Source organism: Carassius auratus, chromosome 10 (assembly GCF_003368295.1).
Source record: "Carassius auratus strain Wakin chromosome 10, ASM336829v1, whole genome shotgun sequence".
Lineage (NCBI taxonomy): Eukaryota > Metazoa > Chordata > Actinopteri > Cypriniformes > Cyprinidae > Carassius > Carassius auratus.
The window spans coordinates 21,479,265-21,496,499 of NC_039252.1; the positions used below are offsets into that span (position 1 = coordinate 21,479,265).

The following is a 17,235-nucleotide window of genomic DNA, read 5'->3' on the forward strand; positions in this document are numbered from 1 at the left end:
ATCAGTTTGAGAGGTCAGAGCGGGATCGCGAATCATTTGAATCAGTTCGGGAGTTCGTAGTGGGTTCACGAATCATTTGAGTCAGTGTGGGTATCGCAAATCATTTGAATCAGTTCGAGAGTTTGTAGCGGGTTCGCGAATCATTTGAGTCAGCTCGGGAGTTTCGCGAATCATTTGAGTCAGTTCGGGAGTTCAAAGCTGGTTCGCGAATCATTTGAGTCAATTTGGGGTTCGCGAATCATAGCTTTATATGGATAGGCATTTTTATCTAATTTAGTGAATAGTTCTAATTCCATTTTCCAAGCGTGTTTAGGTGTGATATGTGGACTTGTATTTTTTGTTTTACTGATGTGCCTTTTAACAGTATTAAGTATATTCAAAAACTAAACAAATCGTGCCTAAAAAGTGCATGCATAGGCTAATGTAAAGATACATGATGAAGTCAAACTAGTGCGTGCCTGGCGCGTGTTCTTGCATTATTCGGTGTATTCAAATACATTTATGAATACATGTGAATGATCACAAAATTCAAGATATGGGGGTTAGAAAATGTATATATTTATATCATTTTATGTAGTTAATCAATATCACACGAAGAGTGCCATTTCAGTTTTTCATTCTGCGATCCCCTGATTTGTAGATTCATAAAACCATAAATTAATTCGCAGTTGCATAACAGCCTATTGTACGTCAGCCTGGTCGACTGCACAGCGGCAGCTATATATTGCTTCTCTATAGAAGTATAAACCCAAGGCTAATGAAAAAGTTAATTAAATGAAATTAGAGTTTGATGCAATCCACTACCAGAACATTGCTTTATATAGAATTAGAGACTGTTGATGGAGGGCGATGCCAGACTTCTTGTCAAAGCATGCAGCATATACCTCGATGCTATTAAACCCAACAGATTTAGTTTTCTCCCCAGTGAATAGAACATCTGAGAGCACTGCTAAAACTTGGCACAGTGATCTTATTGTTGTCTGAACAGCCTGATGTATTGGTAGTAATGGTTTTAGAAATAGTGTCTGTCTGAAGTATTGCACAGTTGCAGTTTGTCTCTGGACAGGGAGCATTTAAAGAGGAAAAATGGAAGGAACTTTGATTTAACTGACACAGTTAAAGCATTCTCATTGCAGTGCTCAGATAATTTAACTAATTCTAAGGGGAATGACAGGGATTTGTCACAACTCTCAGAGAGATTATAGTTCTGGTGCTAAAACAGTTACTGCCTCAGATATTCTCACACACAGCCTTGAACAATTCATTTGTCTCCTCTACATTTCCTCAGACCCTTTCACACTGGTTCATTCAGGGCTGTGAGACAAATGTGAGACGAATGACCATAATATCAGTCCATTTGTCTCAGCTTTGTGCTATCAGCTTCTTTCTCTAACATGAGTAATGACTGGATTTTAATTTAAGTTGGAAGTTTAAATATATATATATTCTTGGCTACATCACCAAGACAGAAAATACATACAGATGTTATTTTGTTAAGATTGCAATGAATTCTTCCTTTAAAAAAATATGCAACCAGAATATGGTAATTGTATGTTGAGTGACGCAGAGAGACGAACGAGAACCATTTTAATTTCACATTTGCAGAACATAATCAAACAATGCCAAGCTTCAAAATACACAGTAATGTTTCCTCCGTTTCAGTCTAATATTAACAGTGTAGGGCTATACATTTAAAGCTCTTACACTCTCAGGTATTTTATACAGACAGCAATAGATTTACATAAAAAAATTACATACATCATATGTACATAAATCAGAATAATTTGAATGCTGAGTGTAATATATGCAGTCATGTGGTACTTTAAAAACTTTATTGTTTGACTGCTTGGACAGCACTTTCTGGCTCAGCCAAAAGTTGATTTTGTGTTCACTTATGTTTCCGGTGTCGGCAGCTTTTCTGAACAAGTAGTTGGTTTATAAATCCCATGAAATGATTTTAACAGACAATTTTCTGTCCATTGATGATATACTTATACTCTTAAAAATAAAGCTGCCTTATGATGCCATAGAAGAACCGTTTTGTTCAAATGTTTCCATAAAGAACCTTTAACATCTGAAGAACCTTTCTGTTTCACAAAAGGTTATTTGTGGTGAAAGAAGGTTCTTTAAATTATCCATTTTAAATTACTGACTGAATGGTTCTTTTTAGAACCAAAAATGATTCTTCCATGGCATCTCTATGGAGAACCTTTTTAAAGCATCTTTATTTTTAAGAGTGTAATATTGTAACAGGAAGTTGGGATGAGAAATACAACATCTTTTTGGCATATTGGTAATGTCTTTCTTAAAACCAAGATTTTTGCTTACAATTGCAAAAGACTGGAGAGAGCATTTTGTTGGACAGAAATTGTTTATGTCCTTGTTGACAACCTGAATTAACAGTGTTGGTCCATATTCTAGAGAAAAGGAATACTGTAGATTTGAAATGTGTGTCTGCTAAAAATGAAATCAACTTAACTTTTAGAGCATATTACCTTCTAGATCTCAAATCCAACAGACATGGACCCATTCAATCTCATATATGTCCTCACATGATGCATAACCTTTATATTATGGTCCTAAAAAATGTGTTCATGGTAAAATATATGTCGTTCAAAAATCTGGTTGGGACAATGAATACAACACAAACCAAACAGATAAAAAATATTTAAAAAAGATCATGCAGCTGGTGGTTTGTCGCAAGTAAAAGCAAGTCTAACCAGTACTGTGTTTCTGTCAGTTTTAGCATGTGTCCATTAAGAGGGCTGAAATCTGATGAAAGAGGAGATGCTAGTGCATGCAGCTGCACAGCAGTTCAAAAGGTGCAACATCGCTGCTCTTTTGTTCCTCTGCAAGCATCAAAGCAGCTCTCACACCTGCCCAACAAAGCAAGAACCTCTACAATTTGGGCTGAAAAGGCACGTAAAGCGAGCACAAGCCATACCACACAACATCATGATATTATACACCGATGTACAGCAAACCACTGTGCAAGAAAATGGACCTCACATAAAACTAGCACTTAACTGGTATCTAGATTTGTGTAATGTTGAGAAGTTGTCACAGGAATTTCTGTACAAACTAGAGAAAATGTCAAACCAGACATTATGCCCTTATATTTACAGTGCACAACCTCTATGAATATCTTTATCTGTTTATACACTTTCTTTTTTATCAAGATAATGCAATCGGTTGCCACAAAACAAAAGCTTGGTTTTTATTTACAAAACACTGTTATTGAAAGATACAAAAATATTATGGACTTAAAATAATAAAAAGAAATATAACTTCGGTAAAATGTATTTAACATGGTCTTCTTTGTAAAGGCAGTATAGCTGCAACCGATACTCAACTGCATGCTAATAATAAACTCTGGAGTTAACAGAGAATTATGGTGATATAAATGGAAGTAGCTGTGTAAGTACAAAGTCCATTTTTCTGTCTCTCGCTGAGCTATAATTATCATGACCCTCTGCCTTCCAGACAAATCCTTTACATTGTCGCCTTCGTAGTCCAGTAATATGCAACGACAGGTGCAGACCTTTCCACGTGGTCACGCTGGCTATCGTATCATCAATAACCAGCAGTAACCACAGACAGATCGTTGCCTAGAGGATCAGCTGGTCAAGCTTTCCTAAACAAACATCCTAGGTCCAGGAGCAAATGCTGATTGGGGTGAACACAAGGAATGATTTCTAGCCGGCTCTGTCAAATAGTACAATTTCGCTAAACACAAAGACAGTATTAATGCTCCACAGTCTTTAGATATCACGTTGACCAGTATACAATGAAGTTTTCACACATTAGCCTTTCATCCCCAAGAAAACCTAAAAACCTGTTTTGGTTTGTTGTGTATCTCACATTACGACCTTCCCTGGAACGTGTATCATTTGCCCTTCTCCCCAAAAGATTGGTATTTTAACACTGAAAGTAATTTCTAAATTCCTTTCTAGGCTAAATTGTTGCTAGAATAGAAGCTGGATGACTCTGATACAGTCTTGGAGGCGCTTTGTGAAGAACCATTAGACGTGAGATCTATTGAACATCGATTTGTATTCTCCTGAAGGTCCCCCTCGATAACCGGCATCACTGTGGATACTGTGGTCTCCATTCGGCTTGCACGGTAAATGCTGGCCTGCGTCTGAAGATAGCGAGTTGACTTGAGCTCCAGACCTTCATATGAGCCTTGAGGGACACAAGGGCACCAGGAGAATGCCTGCTGGAATCCAGCTCGAAACCTGCACAGAGGATTGCATGAGAAGCTTGCCCCTAAACCTGAAATGTTTGTCTCTAAACCAACTCTTACCTGTCATTGAGAAGACAGTAGATAATGGGATTGTACATGGTGGAGCTCATGGCAAGCCACATAATTCCTAAGTACACCTGCTGGATGTACCATTCCTCAAACAAGTGGGGAAGGAACTGATGCAGCAGGAAGTAGACATGGTAGGGCAGCCAGCAGATGGCGAAGGTGCACACAACGACAATCATCATCTTCACCACCTACAGAAGTTAAAGGGATAGTAACCCAAATTAATTATTAATTACTCACTTTAATGTTGTTCAAAACCAGTAAGACCTTTGTTTATCTTCGGAACACAAATGAAGGGATTTTTTGATGAAATCCGAGAACTCTTTGACACTCCATAGACAGCAACGTAACAGTAATATTCTCAGGTCAAGAAACGTAGTAAGGACATCTGTAAAACAGGCCATGTGACATCAGACGTTCAACCACAATTTTGTGAAGCTACGGGAATACATTTTGTGCACAAAGAAAACAAAAATAACTTTATTCAACAATTTTTCTCCTCCAAATCACATATTCTGCCATTATGGAGAGATGTATGTGCTTTGCTTTCCTCTGTAAACAACGCATGCATGTGGTGCTGCTGATGATGGACAACACATCAGAGCTTCAACTACAATTTTGCGAAGCCTCAATGCAAAAAATTGCAGCTTCGCAAAATTGTGGTTGTACCTGTGATGTCACCTGGACATCATGAAATTTCCGTTTCATTGCTGTCTATGGAGGGTCAGAAAGCTCTCGGATTTCATCAAAAATATCTTAATTTGTGTTCGGTCTCACAAGTTTGGAACGACATGAGGGTGAGTAACTAATGACAGGATTTTCATTTTGGGGTGAAATAACCCTTTAAAGTAGAAGGGGCTGAAGCAAGTTAAAAACCTGATTTCGTTGCTTCCCTAGTGACCTAAAGCAAACAATAATCATGTTCCTACATGGTCTTGTTTAAAAGACCAGCAAAGATGGTCAACTTCAACTGGTAAATGTTCGTAGGTTATTATCCATCCAAGCTGGTCTTTTAGCAAGGCATCTGACATTTAAGCTTTTATGTGAGTTGCTCTACAGTTGATAACCTTCCGTTTGGCGGTTAGCTGCTCTCGATAGCGGTCTGAAGAGTCTCCAGGAATCTCACTCGCCCAGAGAGTACACCCCACCACCAGGTAAGCACAACCCATGATGAGCAAAGGCAGAAAGTAGATAAGCACAACCACACAGACGTAATACCTGTGAGAGAGGACGAGACAGAAAACAGCCAGATGGAGAAATGGAATTGGGAGGCAGCCAAACAACAAGACAAGAAACCTAGGGTGAAATTAGACCCAAAGTTGTTGAGACACATTTTCAGTGAACATTTTTACACAAAACGATGCCACACACCAACACCTCAGAGTCCCGAGTGTTTTCTCGCATTAAGTGCCACTTAAAAATAACGCTGGAAAAACTTTTGAATTGTGAACTCTGAATGCTCGCAGGATTCGGGTGCTGTGACAGTGCCTCTCTTTTCTTTTGGAGCGCTGTACAATTCAACATGCTAATTAGCTTGAGGCTTATCTAGAAAGACACTCGCCTCTCCAGAGAGGTATGGAGGGAAAATATACACAGGCCTTTCACACATTACCACAAAGGTTCTAAAATCCCTGTCCCACAAGACTGTCCAAAAAAAGCTATATAAATGCCTTTTACCGTTTTTTTTGTTTTAAACTCCCTTATGAAACAAAAATATATTGCAGTATATTGGAAAATATAATGTAATATATTAGGCATATATTCTTATATATATTTATTTTTTCCAATATATTGCAATATATTGAAAGTGGCAATCATTTGTATATATTGCAATATATTATATTATATATGTATCGTCGATATATTATTAAATGTATTCAAATATATAAAATATTAGAAAAATAAGGAAAATAATATATTATAATATATCACAAGATATTTTCAGAAATATATTGGTAAATATATTTTCCTTTCGTAAGGGCTGAACATCCTACAAACATGCCATTTAGGATGAGTCATATGAGTTTTGGGTCTTTTCAAGCATCCATAACTATCTCAATGAGTGAGAGGTAATTGAATGTTGTCCAGCTGATTCATTTCAAAAATGCTTCTTGCCTTTTGTGATTATTAAATAAGACGACCATGCTAACATGACGGGAGATTGCCCAAAAACAAAAGTCTGCAGTGCAGTTGCCAAAATCCTCCATATTTCAGTTGCTAGATACAAAAATATGTGTGTGAAAGAAAACATTAACTTATCCCGTTCTCTCTGTTTACCATTTTCTGTCCCTCCCTGGCTATCCATCATTCACACTCAAAGACCTACCAGCCAGTTAAACAGAGTTCACTGATAACACTCGACTGTGAGTGTTACCAAGATTTGGTCTTTTTTTGTGACCATCTGTACCTCAAAAGAAAATTTGGGCGGACAAAAGCTACAGAACAACCTCGAGAAATGATTCTTGCAAAGCCAGGTTGGTGAGGTCTGACAGGTTTTGTCACTTGATGGAGGTAGACATGCTCACTGCATTGGAGTGACAGAGGGAATCCTGCAGGAAGATTGACTGTACGCCTGGGTGAATGACTAAGCTTTTATGGAAATAACCTCATGCTGTGGCACCTGTCACCTATTGCAGGAGACTGGCAGGATATTGGAGAATTGGATTGGAGTTGGTAGCAATTAGAGCACTGGCCATGTGTGAAGATCTATCAAAACTCATTCAGTAGCTGATAAATATGTGAGTAAGATGCAAGGTGGTGTTTAGTGCTATTTACAGTTTAAATATTCATATCATAAATCAGACCGTACCACACACTTGGTACAGAACCTACTGAATACTCTTGAGAGTGCACCCTATGGTGTCCCTAATGTTGTTTTCAAATGCATTGTCAGATTGTTTTATTGTTTTGTTGTTGGTGTTTTGGTAAAATAGGCAATGCTGCCTTACAGGAGGAGATACAACACTGCACAAACTCCAAAGGTGCCAGAATGGAAGGAAAAGAGGAGGAGGTGAGGATGCATTTTTAGGCAATTTAGAGCTCCATGAGGGATTTTAATTATTGTTGTCTTTTTAATATTAGTTTTTTTTAATGGCATAAGTATTCCTTTCAAGAGTTTTGAAGTGCCACTCAAGCGTTGAGTTTGACTCTAGTTCATATCCAGTTTCCAGCGTATTTCGACATTTTCAAATGTCATACTTCAGGCAGGCTGTCCAACAAATATGCATTTTAGCTTGTTCAAAACAAAGTTCATCTCAGACTGTTTGCCACATGTGACACTTTTGATTTTTCATTTTACAGAAACATCATCACTGAATTTGACAGAGCAGACTCACGTCTTTTGGAAATCCCACACGCTGTACTCTGGCCAGTTGATGTAGCACACGACACGTCCTGGCAGCTGTGCAGTGCTGGAAAAATAGTACTGGGGGAAAGCCAGGAGCAGCGCAAGGGCCCAGATCACCCCCACCACCAGCTTGGTCTCAGAGGACGACAGGCGCTGCTGGAGTGGGTGGATGATAGCCATGTACCTGCAGGGGGAGTTTAACAAAGGCAATGAACTGCTATTTATGCAAATCCACTCAAATTGCCCCTATCTTATTTGCCTAGTCCTGCTGATTTGATTTGGGGAGTGAATGAGATTACTAGTTGAGTTTGTCTTTTTTGTTTTTCCTGCAACCCAGGGTTCTCTCAGATGGAATAGAAAGGATGTGGCTTTGTTTTGAGTTTTAACAGTTTTCCTACACTGGTCTGAATTGCACCAATTCCATCCTCCCCAAAAAGTGGTGGTATAGTACAGTGATGGTATCAGATGCCACTAGTGAATCGTGGCATTATTCATGTACTATGGCATTTACTTGGTACTCTACAGAACTGAAGGTAAGACTGCCTGTTACTTAAAATAAAAATACCACAGTACAAAACAAACCCAGCATACTATAAATCAGAAATGCCTCAAAAGAGATGTATTTTTCAGCATCCATCTGTAGCATTCACACGGAACACAGATGAAGGAACATATGTTTTATACCCAGCTAGGATCACAAAATATTACTGTGGTAGCCTACAGAGTTGGGTAAATTACTCAAAGAAAGCAATTAATTAGCTACTAATTAGATCTTCAGCAGTCTAATTAGATTACTGTACTAATTACTCTCTAAAAATGACTGCAAGCATTACTTATTAATTACTTTATAAATTCTACATCTGCCTAGACTAGTTGAACAGTGCACTGACAGACAAGAAACTGCTCTTTAATTCTTTCAAATAAATAATATAAAATTCCAGAAATTATTTTTGACTGACCAAAGTATTTAAAGAGTCCAGGTTACATTTAAATATACATTTTAACATAACATGTAACATTTTAATGTTAAATTCACTACTGTTTTACAGTATATAGAATTGTAATAGTCTACACTTTAATTGGCTACATCAGAAGTAACTTACAGTAGCTAATTATATGGTAATACATTACACCCTACACTGCTGTGGTAGGACCATGCTTGTAAAGTGATGGTAATACAATGCTGTTCGATATATACCATTGATATTCATATACTATTATATTTACATGACCTCCAAGGTCCTTCAAAGAAAGAATTGCTTACCATAATACATGTACCGAGAAAGATAAATATCTCACCTGTCCAGGGCTATTGCTGTCATGGAGTAAATACTAGCAAACACAGCAGCTATTGGAAAGAAGTTATGAAATCTGCAGTACACAAGTCCGAAGTACCACTCGTTATGCACTGCATACACAAAGTTAATAACGGTATTGAAAGCCGACATTGAAGCCTCTGCGAACGCAAGATTGACTAGAAAATAGTTGGTCACAGTTCTCATGCGCTTATGGGCTAAAATGATCCAGATGACAGTGACATTTCCAACAACCGACACCAGAACTATACAGCAGTACGCGATGGCCCACAGAACTATCTGCCACACCGGCTGAACAAACTGGTTCGAGAACACGTCCGTGTCATTGACCGAAGAACCGCTGGTCCCGTTCCCGCTTGAGTTCTGTGAGGCGATGTATAGAGGATCCATGATCAATAAATAAGCAGAGGAAAAAGCATTTCAGCGAAGAAGCGAAAAAGTTTGTTTTGATGTTGTAATATTGGGTTGGGGAAAAAATAGGTCCAAATGAGCAAATGAAATGTCAGTGTTCTTGTCCCAGGGTCTTCAGGACACGCTGCAGGCTGAATCGCGAGCGCGTACTCGGCGCGCTTCACCAGACGCGCTCCTGTGGCTCGCGTGTCCGCGCAGTGTCGAACCAGTCTTGACTCCGCGCGCTGCATCTTTCCAGTCACGCGCCAGTGAACACGCGCATCCTCCTCACTGTCACTTAGCACTGTTTGACTTTCAAACGTGTTTTGAGAACAAAACGCCGAATAAAAATTACAGGCTGCAGTTCGAGTAATTTGAAAACTTAAAAAGACTGGGTTTCCTTCGTTGTGATGCTTTGCCAGGACTTTACTGCAGCTGATTTGAGTTGATTGTTTGTGGATCTTTCTGACTTTAGTTTTGTCTTCAGCAAGTGAAATGCATGCTCAATTCGGGTTGAAATCAGGAGATTGACTTGGCCATTGCAGAATATTCCATTTTTTTTACCTTAAAAGACTTGTTTCTTGTGCTTTATGTTATTATAAGTCTTCATCTATTTGTACTATGAAGCACAGTCCAATCAACTTTGCTCCATTTGGCTGAATCTGGGCCGATAGTAGTATATCCTTATACACTTCAGAATTCATCCAGCTGCTTCTGTCTTCTGTCACGTCATGACTAAATGTCAGTAACCCAGTGATGTTTTTGAAAATCTAATCTGACCTTGTTTGCACCTTGTGGTGAACCCTCTGTATTTGCTCTCGTGAAGTCTTCTCTTGATTGCAGATTTGACAGTGACACGTCTCTTCACTTGGACATGATGTGAGTTCACAGCGACATCTTCCAGATGTAAATTTCACTCTTGGGATAAACTCCAGACCTTTTACCTGATTAATTGATGTAGAAATAATGAAGGAATAGCCCCTGCCTGTCCTTGGAACAGCATTTGAGTCAATTGTTCCATAAGCTGTAATTCCTTAACCTACCCTCCAATCTTGATTAGAATACCCTCAGATAAAAGCTCGGAGTGTGCACTTTATGTTTGAGTCATTTGAAAACTTTTTTTTAAAAAAAGTCACTTTCCAGTCTATTGTAAAATACCTGTTCCTCAGAATATCATCCTCCAGGATTTGAGCTTATTTTGGAGGGAAAGTATTAGCAATGTATTCTGTGATGTTTTAAGGTGTTAGTTTGTCTCTCTAAAACATGTAAACCAGTTTGATCAAATAAGAGTTATCGCTGCACTAAAACTGTGTTCATTTGTTATTAGCCACCATTGTAATAACAAAAAAACTTGAATAATGAAAGCTTCTTATACTGTTTATATTTTAAATAATGTTACAGTGTTAGGATTAAAACCAGCAATCTGGTATAGAATTTCTTTAAAAGAAAACCAACAACAATTTACATCATTTCTCTTCTTTATGTCTTTTAAGCACCAGGATGATATCGGCTGATGGCTAAATTGATTACTTTTATTTTCATCCACTTGAGAAAAATGTTAGTTTTCACCCTGAATGTGGCATTTTCTGATTCCATTAACAACTAACCTTTAGCCCAACAGCAAGGTCAGTGCATGCATATATCAAGACGTCCACAGGTGGGAAATGTGACGACTGGATCAATGCATAATCCTTGACCGGCTGCTGACTCTACCATTACTTGAGCTGTGTTTTTTTTTTTTTTCATTGAGAAACATCATAACATCTGAAATTGTTTTGCGCGGAAGGTCATAAATCATCATCAGAAAAATGGTGACGAAAAATGATGGTTGTTTTTTTTAAAAAGACCAAATGAAATTGTTTCAATTCATCAGCATGAATGACACAAGGACAGAAGTTCAATTAGTAAAGTGGCCTATTAGTAAGTGACCTCTGCACATGCCAACAAATAAGCTTTTGACAGACCTATGCGAATTTAGAGGTCCTTTTATTCTTCAAGAGGGTGATGCATTCTCTCACAGTATGTCTTTTGACTTTTTTATTGTATTCCATCACTTAAATGTAGGCTTCAGTTCATTGCAAATGAAATATGCAGTCAAGCACACAGGGTTATCCTGAGGTTAAGAAGAACTTGACAGCAAAGGGGACATTTTATATATATATATATTACTGAGTGCAGAATAAAAGCAATTCACCATAATTCCATGCTCTACTGCCAAACTATCCTTTTTGTGTCTCAAACATAACTTTTTATTCATTCTGTAACTGCATTTCACTAAAATAGTATTCCCATTTCTGAAGGCCAAAAGGTTTTATTTTTAAGAAAGTGGCCCAAAAAATAACAGTAGAAATAAAACCAATTGAATAAAACCGTTGTTACAGGAACAGGAACATATGCTGTGCTGTCAGAAGCGTTCAGGGATCTTTTGAAATGGTCAAATGGTGTTTTGATTGGGTGAATGATCTCGACCAGATCAGCAGCGAGGTTTGATCCATTGATTTGTTTTGTTTTGGTCTCACTCTGTGCACCTGTCCAGTCCCTCCCTGGTGGCTGCAAGTGTCCAGCCGAATGTGAGCGATCAGAATTGACAGCAGGGAAATGGAAATTCAATTTCACACGTCACCTGCTGCTCGCTAGAATGTAATCCACTAGAATGAAGGGATGAGGAAGAGAAATGGGTATCTTCATCACCAAACGTGAGACACTTGATTTTTGATTTCAACCTAGTGTTTTTTGATAATTCTGTAGTCTTAGAATTAAAACCTGAAGCTGCATGAATATGTAAATGTTTTGGCTTGGAAACTGCTTGACCCTGGAGTCATGAAGGGTAATTGAGTTTCAGAGAGGCTGCTTTGCAGTAAACCCATTCACATGGTAGAATTGCCTTGAAGGCATGCACCAAATAGAAAAGCGATGCATGCTGAGGAATTGTTTTCAGCGGCGAGTGACTGATAATCAATACAGCCCATACCGTCCAGCATCATTAAACTAGAATACATGAATTTGTCTCTTGAAATTCAGTCATAACCACAAAAAAATCTATATTTTGGACTTGTTCCATGTGTAAAACCTTGTTTCATGAAATGTAATGAAATGCATTTAATCAGTCATGTTTTAAAATACATATCTGCTTTATATTTTCTCTGCTGCAGGATCTTTGGTTGCAAACCATCAGGTCAAGTAAAGTCATTTTTGTTTTTTTGTGGTGCTTTATACAATACAGACTATTTCAAAGCAGCTTCACATTATTAAACATGAAGGTAACAGAATCAATTATATTGCAAAATTATACAAATCCAAATTCTGCTGTTAGGCAGCTCTAAAAAATAATGACCTATCATTATTTAACTGGAATCAGTTCACTGTTGATTCAGTTTAGTTGAATCTGCTAAATATAATAAACGAAACACATTCAATTCAGCTATGAAGCAGAAGACTTGTCATTATCAGCTCAATTCAGTTCATTAATTGTTCGTGTCTGATGGCATCAGTGCTCTCAAATTGACAATATTACTAAATATTTAATATCTTTTAAACCACAACTAAGCAAGCCAAAGGCACCAGTGGCAAGAAACCATCAGGTGACAGAAAAACCCCTGGAAATGTGGAGTTTTTTTAATCAAAGACGGAGAGTGTAATAAAAACAATACCTAATATACATGCATCCGAATCTTGTTTGGGTCGAGGAAGAAAGGACCCAAACATCATAAATTTCAATCACATGAAGGGCCATGTCAAGAGCTCAGCTGCTGTATTTATCTAGCAAAATTATTTATTCATTCATTTTTAGGATGATCTCTGATGAGCCCATGACAAGCAAGGGGAACATGCGACGGAGCAGGACCAGGTGAGCATCAAAAAGGCCGCCATGCACACGTGATTTTCAGAAATGAAATGTCAATTCCAATTTCAGTCAGAAATTGGATGTACATGCTCCATATCAGGGTTCATACGAATTAAATTGGATTTGAAGAGTGATCTCTTGAAGAATGGAGCCATGCAATCATGTCAGTTTCAATGAGTGAACAAACAGAAACAATTACTGGCATTCCTCTCACATAAATACGCAATAAATAAATAAATGATCAGAGAGGCTGTTCTCTGGGGTTTGTTAAAGCGTTCTTCAGCTTAGCTGCAGAAACGTATGGTGGCTTACCATGTGTTTTATATGTTTTGGGATGTTCTAACTGTGCTGTTAAAAAGCAAAAGTATTTTAATAGTTTCTTCATAATGACCTGCTAAACAATGCTAGGAAATAGTTTTATATTAATATTAATAACATTAGCATCAAGTTGCCATTTGATTCCTAATTAAACATACTGAATAAGCACAGTGTACAGGCAGTTCTCAACACTTGCTAGGAGGAGAAGCAGGGAACTTTTATGGTAAACGAGATGTAAATTAGACTTGGGTAATGATGCTGTTTAGTCAGCCATGGTTTTGTTGACTTATTCATTTCAGTAATCAGTTATTTCTGTAGAAATGCGGAAAGAAGAGCAAAAACAATCTGAAAGAAACTGAAAAGATCTAAATTTTTGATGAAGGTGTTAAAAGTAAGATTTTCATTAATAAAATATCGTTTCATTTCACAAGTTATTGCACCTTTTATTGTCACTTTTAATGAATCTGAATAATTAAATGAATATCCCCTCCCACTTTGACAGCGCCTGAGATAATATAGTTGAGTTTAAAAGTCTGAAATCATGTTGAAACCCTGGGATTCAACATCTAGTTTTAGGATCTTGGAAAGTTTAAAGCAAAGAAATGTGATGTAAAATAAAGAAGAAATACAATACCATTCAAAAGTTTGGGAATCATTTTATTCAGCAAGGACTCGTTAAATTGATCAAAAGTGAAAGATTATAATGTCACAAAATATTTTTGATATTTCAAATAAATGCTGTTCTTTAGAACATTTGTTGATCAGAGAATCTTGAAAAAATGTATTATAGTTTCCACAAAAATATTAAAGCAGCAGTAGGTTACTTTTGTAAATATATATTTTTTTACATATTTGTTAAACCTGTCATTATGTCCTGACAGTAGAATATGAGACAGATAATCTGTGAAAAAAATAAAGCTCCTCTGGCTCCTCCCAGTGCTCCTACTGCCATTTGCAGGAATACATCGCTCCCGGTAAGAAACAACCAATCAGAGCTGCGGTCCGTAACTTTTTTATGTGTTCAAAATGTATATAATAAGCGAGTACACCATGAATCCATTTTCCAAACCGTGTTTTTACCTTGTCCTGAATCACTAGGGTGCACCTATAATAAGTGTTTATATTCGGACTATTTTAGATTGCTTCGGGGGTACAGCGGCAGAGTAACCCAGTACCTTTGTGATTCTTCATAGACATGAACAGAGAGAAGTAGTTCCGGCTACGATGTTCTTCCGCATGACGCAAGCAGTTCTGTTTATTAACCGCTAGAGCGTCAAAAGTTCCCTACCGCAGCTTTAAGCATCAATACCGTTTTTAACATTGATAATAATAATTAATGTTTCTTCAGCAGCAAATCAGCATATTATAATGATTTCTGAAGGATCATGTGACACTGTGGAGTCATGATTCTGGAAATTCAGCTTTGCATTAAAATATATTTAAAAAGAAAACAATTGTTTAAAGTAATATTATTTCTGAATATTATGCAAGTGACTTTCAAAAACTCTTGCTAACCCCAAACTTATAGCAAGTAAATTAGTACCATTAATCGTGTTGCTCTTTGTACATGCTCTTTGGAACATTCTCAAATATAATTTGTAATGAAAACATAATTGTATTACATTTCAAATAAAAATGCAAAACAGATGCATTTTCATTAGTGTTCCCAGATTTTGGACTCCATGTAGCACTTCCATTGAGCTTTCATTATGGAGCTCTTCTGGCGGTCTGGCAGATCCCTCCAAAACAGGTCCAAGCTTTCTTTCAGTTCACTGATCGTGGATGAAATGAGAAGTCTTCAGATCTGATAAAAGATGGTTGATTTAATGTGCCAACAAGATTTCACGACAACGTTTCTATCATCCCTTGGCTTGCCGAATGATGCGACGTCAGGTATGCCGCAAAACTGATTCTAGGTGAAATGGATTTAAATACATTACAATATTTCAGACTGCTTCACTCTTACTGGTAAATGAAAGCAGGATTGAATTAGCCTAAATAGATAGTACACACAAATGCAAAGTTAATACAAGGCTCATGGATTGTGAAATGTGGCAGTATGTCTTAATTGATCCAGTTTGAACTGTGGACAACTGAGATGTGAGAATGCATGTGTGCTGACAGAATAAAAATCCTTCTGAAGTATCTCTAGTGTGTTCACAGACACCATTGAAACGGCCCAGTACTCATTATCCTACACTCATCATGCAGTGAATCTGACTCTGGCTTAAGTTCACCTCTAAATCCCTGATTATTATGTCTCAAGTGAGGGGATTTTATGGAGACTTCCTTCTCTGAAGAAGTGTAGAACTAGCTCACTTCCATTTGGATGAGAAGTCTTATCCTCCGCTTATCCACAAGGACATCTCAGGCTTACACGTTTTTAATTTATTGTGATCCGTCAAAGCAAAAGTTTGTCTACAGCACAGCAAGAATACAAGTCTTCCGTCTTCACAGTGCATGTCTGCGTAAATCTCTATTTTAATTATGTGAAGAATCATTGAAGATTATTACTCATGCATCACTGTTAGTAATCTTGATACGCTACATGCTTATTTTGCTTAAGTGACAACACAGCTAACAGGCAACATTCTCAGACTCTTTCAAACTTATGAATAAATGTTTTTTTTTTATATATGTTACCAGTTTCAGAATGTTCAAAGAATGTTTTAAAAAGTAACATTCCCATAATGTTTGCAGAATGATAAAATGGAATGTTCCCTTAACAGAAATAAATAAATAAATAAAAATAAAGATGTCTTAAATGTTTGGGGAAGATTTAGAAATTCAGTTTCTAGAACTGAATGGAAATGTCAGCCAAAAATTACAGGGACAATTTTGTTAACTAGAAAACCTAATGCTGTAGATCATTTAAAATCTAGTTATTTATGTGTAAATATCTCCAGCATTAGGCTGTCAATCATCTGTCGAGTTTATATTATGCTCTGATATCTGCTTGTTATCCATTTGAGTAATATTCCTTCAGACGTCAGTCGTTAAACTCCCCTCATCATATATGAAATATTCATTAGTATATAGATTTTAAGGAAGTAAATCATTATGTTGATTATTATATTTACATTTCACACCCATTTAAAAGTCATTTGCACATGAGAAATGCCACATATTTTCAAATGAAGGATATCGATTCTTTAATTTTTCCTGTCTGTTTTCTGAAATTAAGAAATAAGTCCTCATGTCTCAAATTGACTGCAAAAACAATAGGTAGCATGACAAGTAAAACGATTTCATCATACATGTGATACATGTGATATTATGATCTGAAATGGCCAGAAACCTAGTTTAAGACACGCTTGTATAGCAATAAGATGAGTTTGTGGTGCCATCTTGTGGATAACTTGCACTCAAAGGTGAGGTGGTTAATAAAAATGGATTTAAATGTTATGCAAAACAGCAATTTGCTGCATCAAAAGTATGTATATGTATATGAGCCAGATGAGACACAACTTGCATTGTTTAATTTCCACACAGATATGTTCCCTCATTGTTCATTAAACATAAATTAGATCATCATAAAAATGAAGACCAGAAATAGTTTTACCATACTTTATTTTCTCTAATCAAAGATCAATGTTCTTGCTAGTGTTTTATTTGCAAGAATTAATACAGATCCCACACATGACTATGATTTATTTATTTAAATTGTTTATTTAAAAAAGAATGTAAAATAATATGTACTTTTAAATAC

The 17,235-nt window shown here is 37.0% G+C and overlaps 1 protein-coding gene and 1 long non-coding RNA gene across 2 annotated transcripts; one reads left to right on the plus strand and one right to left on the minus strand.

Annotated features, from left to right (window-relative positions):
• Positions 1-1,570: 1,570 nt before the first annotated feature.
• tacr1b (tachykinin receptor 1b) lies at positions 1,571-9,745 on the minus strand. Its single transcript, XM_026274441.1, has 5 exons — positions 8,958-9,745; positions 7,648-7,842; positions 5,380-5,530; positions 4,307-4,503; positions 1,571-4,238 (listed from the first exon to the last, which is right to left on the minus strand). The coding sequence occupies exons 1-5, from the start codon at positions 9,362-9,364 to the stop codon at positions 3,950-3,952; spliced, it is 1,239 nt and encodes a 412-aa protein (XP_026130226.1). The 5' UTR covers positions 9,365-9,745; the 3' UTR covers positions 1,571-3,949.
• Positions 6,707-7,734, plus strand: LOC113110327 (uncharacterized). The gene is made up of 3 exons (XR_003293118.1): positions 6,707-7,050; positions 7,246-7,322; positions 7,613-7,734. It is a non-coding gene; the product is annotated as an uncharacterized LOC113110327 (long non-coding RNA).
• Positions 9,746-17,235: the final 7,490 nt, after the last annotated feature.

What these genes read in the sequence shown, in the direction of transcription:
- tacr1b (XM_026274441.1), bottom strand. Translation starts at nt 9,364, where the DNA reads ATGGATCCTCTATACATCGCCTCACAGAACTCAAGCGGGAACGGGACC. An exon ending in ACAGCAATAGCCCTGGACAG is followed by an intron (nt 7,843 to 8,957) that starts GTGAGATATTTA and finishes CTCCCCCTGCAG; the next exon opens with GTACATGGCTATCATCCACC. An exon ending in GTGTGGGATTTCCAAAAGAC is followed by an intron (nt 5,531 to 7,647) that starts GTGAGTCTGCTC and finishes CCTCTCTCACAG; the next exon opens with GTATTACGTCTGTGTGGTTG.